The following is a 12,719-nucleotide window of genomic DNA, read 5'->3' on the forward strand; positions in this document are numbered from 1 at the left end:
AACTCTTAGCGCCAAGGACCATTCCTATACTGCCCTCAATAAACATAAAGGCTAACATTTAGCAATTTCGTGGCTTTCAATACTTCAAAAGCTAAGTTAGATTTTCCTTCATAATCCCAGAGGTAAGTAAACCTAATCTATTCTGGATTTCTTCCCCTCACCCAACATGCCTTAGATTCTGACCAGATAATGTGTGTGGGTGTAGCCTGACTTGATCCCATCTCAAAAAACAAATCTATAACCAGCATCATTGGTCAGGGGCTTGTTGCATTTTTCCTTCCTTTTGGCACCAAGTGTCCCTTGGATACCCAATAAAATACTCACCAGTAATAAAATCAGCCTTCAGTTATTTAGGAGTTGGTCATTCAGATGCCCTGCTTCTCATTTTCTTCTTTTCCTACCTACTCTCTAACTTTTGGGCTTCTCACTGGCACACATGCTATCAAAGGCTGGCCACAACAAGGGGGCTAGCTCTAATGAGTGGACTTTGTGATTGGCTAGAAATTCCAAAAAAAGCACATAAAGTTGGTAGATGGTTGAAACCCTAAAAGTTTGGAGAATCTTTCTGATGATATCAATTATTCTTAGTAGGACCCAGAAAAGATAGTTTGTGCAGTCAATAACCATAGTTACTAACCTATCATTATGTTACAATTTTTGTTTTTCCATTTTCTAGGTGGTGATATTATCTAGTTCTCTGCTTACCCAATCTGTGAATTGGGACATTTTATTTCATCTCTCTGAGCCTCATTTCATCATCAATAAAACAGAAACAGTAACCAAACAGGTTTGTTCTGACCCAAGCATTAATTCCCAGAATGAAATAATGTATGAAAGTGCTTTGTAAATGTAGAGGACCACTCGCATCTTATATCATTACCAACATTAATTGTTTGCTCACGGTTTAAGTTTTACATTAGAATGCCAATTTGTCTTCTCAAAAGCAGAGGTGTTTCACACGGGTTATTGTGATGGATACAATTCAGGATTTTGGCGCACCTGGCCAGCATGCATGCCAAATTCCATATCAGTGCTTACCTTGGGAGGTTTCCTGAATGATGGAAACAAAACATTCAGCAGCAGAAGGAGAGCGGATTGTCAACACAGCAGCCACACGTCAGAAGGAAGCAATGAAAGAGAAAAAAAACAAGGGAAACTCAGCATCTTGATTACGTGATCTGAAAGATATTCTACTTCACAAAGATCTGGAGCCATATTCACTTCACTGCCTGAGGTGATAAACTTTTGTATTTGTTCAAAAATATAGTGTGGGCCTCAGTTTCTTTCCTGGTTTAATAGAATATATCCAGTCATTAAGAGGTATTTTTAATGATTCTTAAAAAGCCAACAAAAAGAGCATCAGAATAAAGAAAGATGCTGCAATCATACTGCATGTGGTCAAATACTTTAAAATCAATTTTCACATTTAAATTTTTGTTAAATTCGCCTTAATATATATATATATTTCCTTTGAAAAATAATAAATATGGGATTTTTTCCCAATTAAAAACCATGGTTTAGATGACAATTTTCACATATTTCAACCCTGAATAAAAATTTAAAAGCAAGTTACATCCTTCCTTATCACCAACAACACACGTATCCTTTATCATTCTTTTTTTTTTTTTTTTTTTTTTTTTTGTGGTATGCGGGCCTCTCACTGCTCTGGTCTCTCCCGTTGAGGAGCACAGGCTCTGGACGCGCAGGCCCAGCAGCCATGGCTCACGGGCCCAGCCGCTCTGCGGCATGTGGGATCCTCCTGGACCGGGGCACGAACCCGTGTTCCCTGCAGTGGCAGGCGGACTCTCAACCACTGCGCCACCAGGGAAGCCCTATCGTTCATTTTTTGTATTCAAAAATGACTGAAACTGCATCCAGAAAAAACTCGGAAAAGGAAATAGTTTTCAAAGTAACAAACCGTTAGGCTTACTTGCTTTGTAAATGTTTTGATCATATACAAAATTGAGCTGAACTATGATTTTTATGGTGTGTAATCCTATCACAGGGTCTTGGCCTTCTTGATGTGGTTTATTCTTAATCAACCTCCAGTATCATCGATGCAGAAACTGCAAAATTATTGTTGAATAGAAATGGGGGAATTTTTCCAGTGGCTTTAATCCTTCTTCACAGGGAACAGAATCATGAGAATAAGAAATGGATTTTCCAGGGCAGAGGGCATGGAAACCAAAAGGTACGGGCAAAAACAGCATGGTGCTCTTTCTCCATCATTGTGTCTAACACTCCCCACAGAACTTTGAGGGCCCCACACAAAACCCAGAGCTCAGAATCAAGGAAAGAAACTCCATGGATTCCACAATCAGGTAGGTAACTCTAACCTTTAAATCTAGGGAAAGAAAATCATGACATTTCTTATAATGATGAAGATAAAAAATTATCTTCTTGAAATTCCATAAATTAGCTAAAAAGTAAATGAGTCCTTATGTTGTGACCCCAGGAAGGCACAACAGGAATGTGATTTTTGTCTTCAGGTTTTAGAGAGAAACTTCCTAGAAAAAACTGGCATCTCTGGCTGCTATTAAGCAAGTCTCAACATTCTGTGCATCTGTCCTTTATAACAAGATAAACATTTATAGATGTTGTTATAAAATTGTACGAGTGTTTTTAATTCTAAGAAAGCCACGGGTCTTTGCTCTGTGCATAAAACTTGAGGTTTCTGCCAAGAAAATGTCCTTAAGCGGAACAACTGCTCTAGAAGGCATCTGTTCTGAGCAGGTAGAACAATGATGAAAACCTCACGCCTTCTCTTATTTTGCTTGCTTGATTTTTTAAAAGCCATTTAAATCATGGCTTTATTTAACAGGGTAAAGAAAAGCCACTTGACTTGGCTTGCGATAAGGCAACCATATGACACAGCATGGGCCAAATTAATAAAATATATGCTTCGCATTTAGGCTGCAATGAACCAAGTAATCTAATGGGGGTACATGCTAACAGAAATCCCAGGGGTTTCTCCAGGGTTCTCATGTGCTTCAGGACTGTACAATAACCGTCACCAGCGGCACAGAACAAGTGCTGGTTTGTAGCCAGTAGTACACTGACCTCCTTCGCTGTCCAATAATAGAGCTATCCTTTCCTTATTGACATTTCAATACAGTTTTCTTTATTCCTATCAGGAAACCAGTCCTATTTCAACATTTTAAGTACTTTGTAAGTGTACGCCTCTTTCTTAGAAAGATAGCACATAATATGGGAATGCCAATGTAATTCTGCTACCTTCTTTTGTGTTTCTAAGGATGGTTTGTTAAGAATAAAGGGAGACTGGGATGCATGGGAAAAAGGCGAGCCACTAAGGGAAACCGCCACTACCCAAGTTACTCATCGTTTAGTTGAGAACAAGGATCCTGGCTACAGAAGGAAAAGGAGGTCATTTAGTTGATCACAACTGTACTTCATTAATTGGTAAACAAACATTTCTTGAGGTTTGAATTAGGTGACAAGCAACTAAGTTATCCTAATTCAGAACCATAGTTTACTGCCCCAATCCCCAGAGGCTATATATCATTTTGGGGAGCCTGTGAAGAAAAATTTTTCCAACATGAGTAATACTGATACTACAACCAAATATGGCATGCTATCCTTTGGGAAAAAACAACTAATGTGATATTGCAATGTAAAGATAAAAATTCTCACACATGTATCTATGAAAGAAAATAAATAATATAAAAATCCATCAGAAACATAATCAATATTAAATACATTTTTTTTAAGTTACAGCCTTTGTTGATTATATCAATAAAGTCTTATCAACAAAGAGTTCCATCTAACTCTGTTAGGTCCAGCCTATTGCTGATACCTGCGTGGCTCACTCAGAGAAGGAGGCGATATTCCTGGCTAACAAACATCCAATGAACTACAAAGAACATCCCTTTGCAAAACACCAAAGGTTCCTTCCTCTCCCAGGACAAGCAAGTTGATGGACCTCTTCAAGGTCACCCACACTGTGTGCATTTCTCACACAACTCATGTAATTTCCATGCCTTTCACCCCCTTCTGCCCGCTAGAATTTTCTCCTCTCCAACATCCAGCTCCAGGCTCCACTCTCTCAATTCCCATCAATTGTTTGAGAGCTCCTTGGCCTTCACTACCTCTGATACCCCAGGATTCCTATGGTCAAAAAAACAGCTTAACACTCACGAGCACACATAAAGTCCTGCAGCCTTCAGTGATTCTGTCTGAATTGGAATCTCGTGTATCCTTAAGGCCTAAACCCCTTGAAAGCAGAGGCTATGCCACATGCTACTTGCATGATCTCAGCCCCCAATGCCACATATTTATGTAGAACTGAAATCATTATAAGAACTCAGAAGTAATTTTTTACATTAATGGGTTAAACATAATCTAGATTTGAGGATTTTCTTCCACCACCACCTCAATCCCACAATTCCAAAATTTGGGGGCAAGATTTTTTTTTTTTTTTTTGGCCATGCCATGTGGCTTGTAGGATCTTAGTTCCCCAACCAGGGATCAAACCTGGGAATTCCCACGGGGGCAAGATTGCTTGCATTTAATAGCAGAGAAGATGTCAAGGATTGTCAGAAAATGTAGACTGTTTCCAAGGTCTTGTTTTAAAATAATTATTTCTCTAGATCAGCATTCATACAGAGAAGTTCAAAGGGATGCCAACGAGGGTCAAGCCCTCAAAACCTTCGTAGGTCAACTAGGTTCAGAAATGCAGGTTCAGTCTGATGAGAGGAGAGGAGACACACACACACGGAAATGGGGCTGTAAAGATAAGCTGGATCTATATTGGGCCAGGTCTTGAAATGAACCGTCAGTACTTAATTTAGCAGATAGTACAAACCTGAAAAGCTTAACAAGAGAGTGAAATAAATAAGGCAGTATAAATAGCATATTACAATGACAGCAATCCTATATAGCTGTCGTTCTTTCCTCACACCTCACACTGAAAGATTTCTGGGACAAGGAGCCTTTTGGCCATTATTTACAGCCTACTGACTACAGTGAGCTACTTACAAGTTAGATGGCCAAAGACCCTGATGCCCGCAAGCCCTAACCCCAGTCAGTGCTTCAAGAGACATGAATGATCAGTGACTTCTTCTGAAACAGAAAGTTCTCTTCCATGTGCTAATGATGTCATTGATTGATGGTTGGAAACTGCCACAACCTATATCAGAAAGATATAGAGCTAAATGACATTTGACTCCTGGAGATTACTCTAAGGACATATACTTTATAAAGCCCTTGATTTTCACTTCCCACTTGGAGAGCTAAACATTGGGGCACAACAGAGTCCAAGTAATCCTGTTAACCAGCAAGCGTTTAATAAGTACCAGTTCCTACACTGCACATCATAGGTGCTCTGAGGGATATTAGAGGAATGAGGTATGATCTCTGACCTCAAGAAGCTTAACACCTTGTAACAGAGACAGATACATACGTGAATAACTAACATTAAGGGGACTGTGATGAGTGTCAAAGCACAGGTAGAAACAAAGAGCTATATTCGGTCAATAAATATTTAAACACATACTGTGTGCTACTTTGTTGAGGTACAAAAATAAATTAGACATGCTGCCTTTCAGACAACAATAAATGGAACTTATACACGTTCTGTGATGTGCAGAGACGCCCCAAAGAGGGAAATATGAACTGGGAAAGAAGAGAAGTTTCTCAGAGAGGGAAATCTAGAAGGCTGAAGAGAGGCACCCAGCTGACAGGGTGAAGAAATGGCAACCCAATAGGGAGAACCGTGTGTGCAAAAAGCATCGGAGTACACAGCTCGCTTGAGGACCAGAGCATCACAGGACTGTTCTGTCACCCAGCTCAGTAGTTTGTCCACAGAAAGAGACAGCGGGACACAGGATGATACAAGGTTGGGATTTGGTTGGATAGGTGGGTATAAAGGTTCATCTTCAATGACAGTTGATTAACTTTAGTTTGAAGATACGTTTATATACTTGTATACCAACAAATGAACATATTCATATATTTAAAACATATAACAAGCACTTCTATGAGTTATAAAAAGCAGATGGGATTACATATTTTGAAGAGCCTCTGAAACCAACCACAAGAAGAATGCAAATGCCAAAAGCATTAAATTCCATGACAAAGCCTGGTTTTAAAACCTTTAAAAAGAGGTATTAGAGTCAGCAGGTTATAAAGCTTATATGAAGCTACAGCAAAATTTTCTGAACACTGATGAAGCTGATTCATTTTTTTTAACTTTTTACTTTATATTGGAGTATAGCCGATTAACAATGTTATGATTTTTCAGGTGCACAGCAAAGCGACTCAGCCACACATATACATGTATCCATTCTCCCCCGACTCCCCTCCCATTCAGGCTGCCCCATAACACTTAGCAGAGTTCCCTGGGCTATACAGTAGGTCTTCGTTGGTTATCCTTTTTAAATAGGAAGCTGATTCATTTAAGGGGAAATGTTACCAACCAGAGCAGACTTTTAACACCAATATATCTGGTTTGCTTGGAAGAGTATGTCCTCTGGAATCTACTGGGTTTAAGGTATGTTTAATATTGTTTTCCTCCTAACCTCCTATTTTCTAGCAGACTTTGATTTTTCTACCTATGAATTCTTCTGACGGTGGTGCTTTACAAGAACTCAAATCCCTGTGGTTGGACGGAGGCTGAGATGGTCCAAGGGGAAGATCCAATAGAGCACAGGCTGGATCGAGAAGGAAGTCAAGTCAGGAGGAGGATGACAGACTGGGGGAAAGCAAGAAACTCGTGGTCTGGATAAAGTGAAAGAGCAAAGATGGTGTAGTGGCAGCAAGAGAAGATGTTGCAGTCAATGATTGAGGTGTAATATTTCAAACCGCAGCCTGTGTGGTGTGTAAGTTGGCACAGAGGCAAAGGCAAGAGAAAAAGTAGGATGGAAAGGAGAGAGCAAACAAGATGATTTGAAGGAAGATTCTGTAAAATGTGTTGACTGACGTGCCCCACCACCTGACCTCCCCTCTACATCTGCAAGGATGGAACCACCGCTGTGTGGTGTGGAATGACTTCTTATGGTCCTTCCGTTGCAGACCTTGGAGCCGCCCTGATGAGATGAATGAAGGAACAAATGGCTTCAATTATCTTCATATTTTATATGTTGTTGAGTTTAAAAATTCCAAATGCATCTGCAATTAAAAAACCCAATCATCCCAATATTCCTTCAGTGTGAACTGCTTCTTTTAAAAATTTACCACTCCATTTAACTTGCTCTCATTTTCAATAAAACTCAAAAGAAAAACTGAACTAAATTGATACCGGAGTGGAAAGACTTGTGGCTTAATTTTGGCAGGGCGGGGTGTATATTTTGGACTACATCTTTCTACCATAACTACATTTGGCTGGAATTTCTGCAAGAAGTAAGACAGGATAGTGGTGATGATTTAAGGATTTGGAGCCAAACAACTCTGGCTCTGCCATCAGCTAGCCATGTTGACTTGGGGCACATTTATGTAACCCCTCTGAGCCTCAGTCTCTGTGTTTATAAAATGGGGAAAGAAGGGGAGTTCCCTGGTTGCCTAGTGGTTAGGGTTTGGTGCTTTCACTGTGGAGGTCCGGGTTCGATTCCTGGTTGGGGAACCATCCTGCATGCCATGCAGCGTGGCCAAAATACCAAAAATAAATAAAAATAAATTTAAAAAAATAAAATGAGGCTAGAAAAGCACCCCTTCAGGACCACACTCAGTGGCCAGGATAATGCTACACACCACTGGCGCATAGTTATTGTTCAATAAATGTTACATGCTATGGTTGGTGCTACAACAAACAGCCCTCCTGGATAACGAATGCAAAATGTTAACATAGCTCCAACTAATTGTATCTAGGAAAAAGTTACTGGGAGCTGAAGAACAAGAGCACTTTCTTTTGGCAACAGAGAAAACTTATGTTCATAAAAATGAAGAGAAACATGATGTTTAAAATACGCTCTTCAAACAAGGACAGCTGAATGTCGACCATTGTTGGAACGTCGCCAACGGATATATGGATGGTGTTATATTCTTTAAAAAAAGTTCAAGGGGCTTCCCTGGTGGCGCAGTGGTTGAGAATCTGCCTGCCAATGCAGGGGACACGGGTTCAAGCCCTGGTCTGGGAAGATCCCACATGCCGCGGAGCAACTGGGCCCATGAGCCACAACTACTGTGCCTGCGCGTCTGGAGCCTGTGCTTGGCAACAAGAGAGGCCTCGACAGTGAGAGGCCCGCGCACCGCGATGAAGAGTGGCCCCCACTCACCGCCAACTAGAGAAAGCCCTCCCACAGAAACGAAGACCCAACACAGCCAATAATAAATAAATAAATAAATAAATAAATTTATTTTTTAAAAAAAGTTCAAGATGTTCAAAATGTTTTGATGTTCAGAAATGAGTTTCAGAGGAAAAAAAGAATACACCAGCATAAAAGTGAATACAAAATATTCTGAGTCTCGAGTGTCCTTGCTGGGAAGACAGGAATGACTGAAGGGGTCGGCAGCAATGAGGACCACCTGGGAGCAACAGAGCGGCAGCCCAGGACCGGGAGGAGACCCCAGTCCCAGAAAGGTGCCTTGCATTCTATTTCCTTCAGGGATGGCATACCTTAAAGGGATGTATAATAGTAAACTCGTGACGGAAAAAACGCTCACTATGTTGTCAATGACACAGTGATTTCTGGCTATGACAGCACTTCTAAAACAGGGTTTTTTTTCCCTTAAGGGAAAAAAAAAAGGTTTTTAAGAAAACACGTATGATAAAGGAAGGAAAAGAATAGAGAGAGAAAACAAACCTTGGAAATAATTAGATAAACATATATGAAGTTGAACACCCTTATAAGAACTAAACTAGGATATTAATTTTTTTTTAGCAAAGGGCCAAGAGCAGGTGCATAATGGCCAACACTTCAGCATACATCATCGGGCTGATCTCACTTGACATCTGGCCCCATGCACTGCTACACCCACGACAGCTGACAAAGTGACCACAGGGATAATGATTTAATTTTAAAGGTAGCCTTTATTTTACAATGACCTAGTATTTTTAAATTTGTCATTTATTTTCCCAGTCTGAAGCTGAAGAATCTAGAAGTACTATTTCAGGACTTGGAAAGCTGGCATTAAAAAAGGTCAGGGCAGGAATAAAGACACAGATGTAGAAAATGGACTTGAGGACACAGGGAGGGGGAAGGGGAAGCTGGGACGAAGTGAGAGAGTAGCACTGATATATATACACTATTAAATGTAAGACAGACAGCTAGTGAGAAGCAGCCGCATAGCACAGGGAGATAAGCTTGGTGCTTTGTGACCTCCTAGAGGGGTGGGATAGCGAGGGTGGGAGGGAGACGCAAGAAGGAGGGGATATGGGGATATATATATATATATATATGCATACAGCTGATTCACTTTGTTATACAGCAGAAACTAACACAACATTGTAAAGCGATTATACTCCAATAAAGATGTTAAAAAAAAAAAAAAAGGTCAGGGGTCAGCATTAGAAACAGAACCCAAAGGAGCAAACAGTTTTGGGCCCTTTCCCAAAATAACACCTTGAATTTTCAGCTGAGTACCAAAGCACAGAACTGCATTACCCAAGTAAGATATGCCCTATAGGCCACGAAGAACATTTACAGTTTGAAAGCTTCACTACTATAGTCCACTGAAATGAACAGCGAGACAAGGTGATTTAAAAAAAAAAAAAAAGTGTCGTTTTGTTAGTCTTTGTCAAAAACACTTTCTGCTATCATCAAAAAGAACACGATTAAAAAATGCTGGCAAAGGTGTGGAGAAAAGGGAACCCTCCAACACTGTTGGTGGGAATTAAACTGGTGCAGTCACTGTGGAAAACAGTATGGAGGTTTCTCAAAAAACTAAAAATAGTACTACCTTATAACCCAGCAATGCCACTCCTGGGTATATGTCTGAAAAAAAAACAAAAACACTAATTCGGAAAGATTCATGCACCCCAATGCTTATGGCATTATTTACAATTGCCAAGATAAGGAAGCAACCTAAGTGACCATCAACAGACAAATCGATAAAGAAGATGTGGTGCTATATAGATAATGAACTGCTACTCAGCCATAAAAAAGAATGAAATGTTGCCATTTGCAACAACATGGATGGACTTGGAGGGTATTATGCTGAGTGAAGTTAAGTCAGACAGAGAAAGACAAATACTATATGATATCACTTATATGTGGAATCTAAAAAATAAACATACTAGTGAATATAACTAAAAATAAACAGAGTCACAGATATAGAGAACAAACGAGTGGTTACCAGTGGGGAGAGGGAAAGCGGGGAAGGGCAAGAGAGGGGTAGGGATTAAGAGGTACAAACTACTATGTATAAAATAAATAAGCTACAAGGATATATTTTACAACACAGGGAATATAGCCAATATTTTATAACAACTATAAATGAAATACAACCTCTAAAAATTGTGAATCACTATGTTGTACACCTGAAATTTATATAATATTATACATCAGCTAAACCTCAATTTAAAAAACCTGCGTTTTAAAAATATATGAATAGCAGTAATAAAAATTTTTTAATTACAAAAATATTCTTCTGCAATAAAGATGTATCAACTTTATTATAGAAGCAAAAAACTTCTGAAATAAAGTGAGTAAGAGCAAAGTCTTAGAATTCCCACTGGAGGTTTTCTAATCACTTCAAGTTTTATAAATTAATTTTATTATTTTACAACTCTGATGATCCCCCCAAAATGTTCTAGGGTTGTAAGAATGTATAAATATAATAAAATTGCATTTTTAAAAAACATCATTTTTTTCCTGCACAGATATACAATCTCTCTGCCACCCAGCAAGACTCAAGTTTTAAAGACATAGGCCAGGGCTTCCCTGGTGGCGCAGTGGTTGAGAGTCCGCCTGCTGATGCAGGGGACGCGGGTTCGTGCCCCGGTCCGGGAGGATCCCACATGCCGCGGAGCGGCTGGGCCCGTGAGCCATGGCCGCTGAGCCTGCGCGTCCAGAGCCTGTGCTCCGCAACGGGAGAGGCCACAACAGTGAGGCCCGCATACCGCAAAAAAAAAAGACATAGGCCATACCATCTCCACTGACTAGGCAGGGACACACAGTGATGACAGTCTACTTGAAACTGACTGAAGCCCTCTTGGTGTGCATCAAATGGCTTGCAAATAATTTGTATTCAGTGAGCTCTGGTTAAAGGACCCAATCAGCCAATCAGTGAGTTACCAATCTCTCCTAATATCAGGTTTATTCTACTATGACACTAATAACTACAAATACACTTCTAATAAAAATTTTGTAAGCTAAAATTATTTTTCTTAATAAAAAATTTAATGTCATTCAGGTTGAGCCTGAACGCTAAACACCCCAACCTCAGAGGCGGGGAGAGGGATTGGAGGCTGAACCAATAACCAAAGGCCAATGATTTAATCACTCATGCCTACATAATGAAAACTTCATAAAAATGCTAACAGATGAGTTTCAGAGAGCTTCCGGGCTGCTGAACACCTGGAGGTGCTGGGAGGGTGTGGTACCCAGAGAGGGCACAGAAGCTCTGCACCACTTCCCACACACCTCATCCCACACATCTTCTCCACCTGGCTGTTCCTGAATTGTACCCTTTTACAATAAACCAATAATCTAATAAGTAAACTGTTTTCCTGAGTTCTGTGAGCCACTGTAGCCAATTATCAAACCCAAGGAGGGGGCTTTGGGAACCTCATATTTATAGCCCAGCAGTCAAAAGCAAAACTAACAACCTGGGAACTGTAAATGGCATCCAAGGGTGGTGGGGGCGGCAGGGGCAGCCTTGTGGGACTGAGCCCTTAACTTGTGGGATGTGATGCTAACTCCAGGCAGACAGTGTCAGAATTGGACTGAACTGCAGGACATCCCACTGGTGTCTGCAGAGAATTGGAGAAGTGGTTGGTGTGGGAAAACCCCTGCACATTTGGTGGCCAGAAGTATTGAAAGTACTGAAACAGATTTTCCCCTTTACAGTGGTTACTATCTGGATGAAATCTGGAAATATCACCCAGTCCCTCACTCCTTACATTGTAGTTTGAGGGTTGGTGACAGGCAGTCCATGTTACAAATGGTGGCAGACCAGTTTGTTACTGGTCCTGGAGGAGGTAAAAATCTGTTCCAAGGTCCTGGCCAGTCTCACCTTCCTTTAGAGGTAAAATGCCACAATGCCTCCCTCCTCCGACATTTACAAAAGTATCCATCCGTGATGGACTGGAATTAAAAAGGAAAATGAAACGATCCTTCTGAAAGTTTTTTTTTTTCAGCATTGCTGCCCAGAAGCCAAGTAGAAGTTTTGTAAGAAACTTTCATTTCTACATAATGAACTGGTTAATAAAAAAAGATTGCTATAGTAAAATGCAAAACTTGAGTGGAATACATGAGCATATCCTCAATAACTATTAACTCAACATAATAATGTTCATTCAGTATATATATACTTCCAAAATTAAAATGGGTACACAAAGCAAACAGAATGTTTAGCAAGCTATGGCATTATTTTACATAATTACTATCCACTGATAATAGCTTCCCTGCCTTTTCTTTCCCTAATATTGTCAAGGAAAATACCTGAATTGCTCCCCCTAAGGAAAACACAGCCAACTACAGCTGTGGGTGTCAGGCCTCTGAGAAGGCCCTGGTGGTCTCTGTGGAGCGTCCTCCAGGCCACTGCACGGAGCTCCAGTCTCTCAATGCCACGGCTGCATTTCCCAGTGGCACGGGGGAGCCTGA

General features: G+C 40.4%; 1 protein-coding gene and 1 long non-coding RNA gene across 3 annotated transcripts in view; one reads left to right on the forward strand and one right to left on the reverse strand.

Annotated features, from left to right (window-relative positions):
* Window positions 1–11,602, forward strand: part of LOC109551521 (uncharacterized) — a 45,716-nt gene extending 34,114 nt beyond the window's left edge. The window contains exons 4-6 of one of the 2 annotated variants that reach the window (XR_002178299.3): window positions 677–1,234; window positions 2,131–8,533; window positions 10,775–11,602. This is a non-coding gene — a long non-coding RNA (uncharacterized lncRNA). Of the gene's footprint in view, window positions 1–676; window positions 8,534–10,774 lie in introns of both variants that reach the window. The other variant, XR_012334353.1, reaches the window with a different exon arrangement.
* The window catches only part of KIF13A (kinesin family member 13A), a 215,783-nt gene that overhangs the window by 125,072 nt on the left and 77,992 nt on the right, over window positions 1–12,719 (reverse strand). The window contains 1 exon segment of the mRNA XM_073810392.1: window positions 1,039–1,051. Within this exon segment, the coding sequence (XP_073666493.1) occupies window positions 1,039–1,051 (13 nt within the window).

Source organism: Tursiops truncatus, chromosome 10, assembly GCF_011762595.2.
Source record: "Tursiops truncatus isolate mTurTru1 chromosome 10, mTurTru1.mat.Y, whole genome shotgun sequence".
Taxonomy (NCBI): domain Eukaryota; kingdom Metazoa; phylum Chordata; class Mammalia; order Artiodactyla; family Delphinidae; genus Tursiops; species Tursiops truncatus.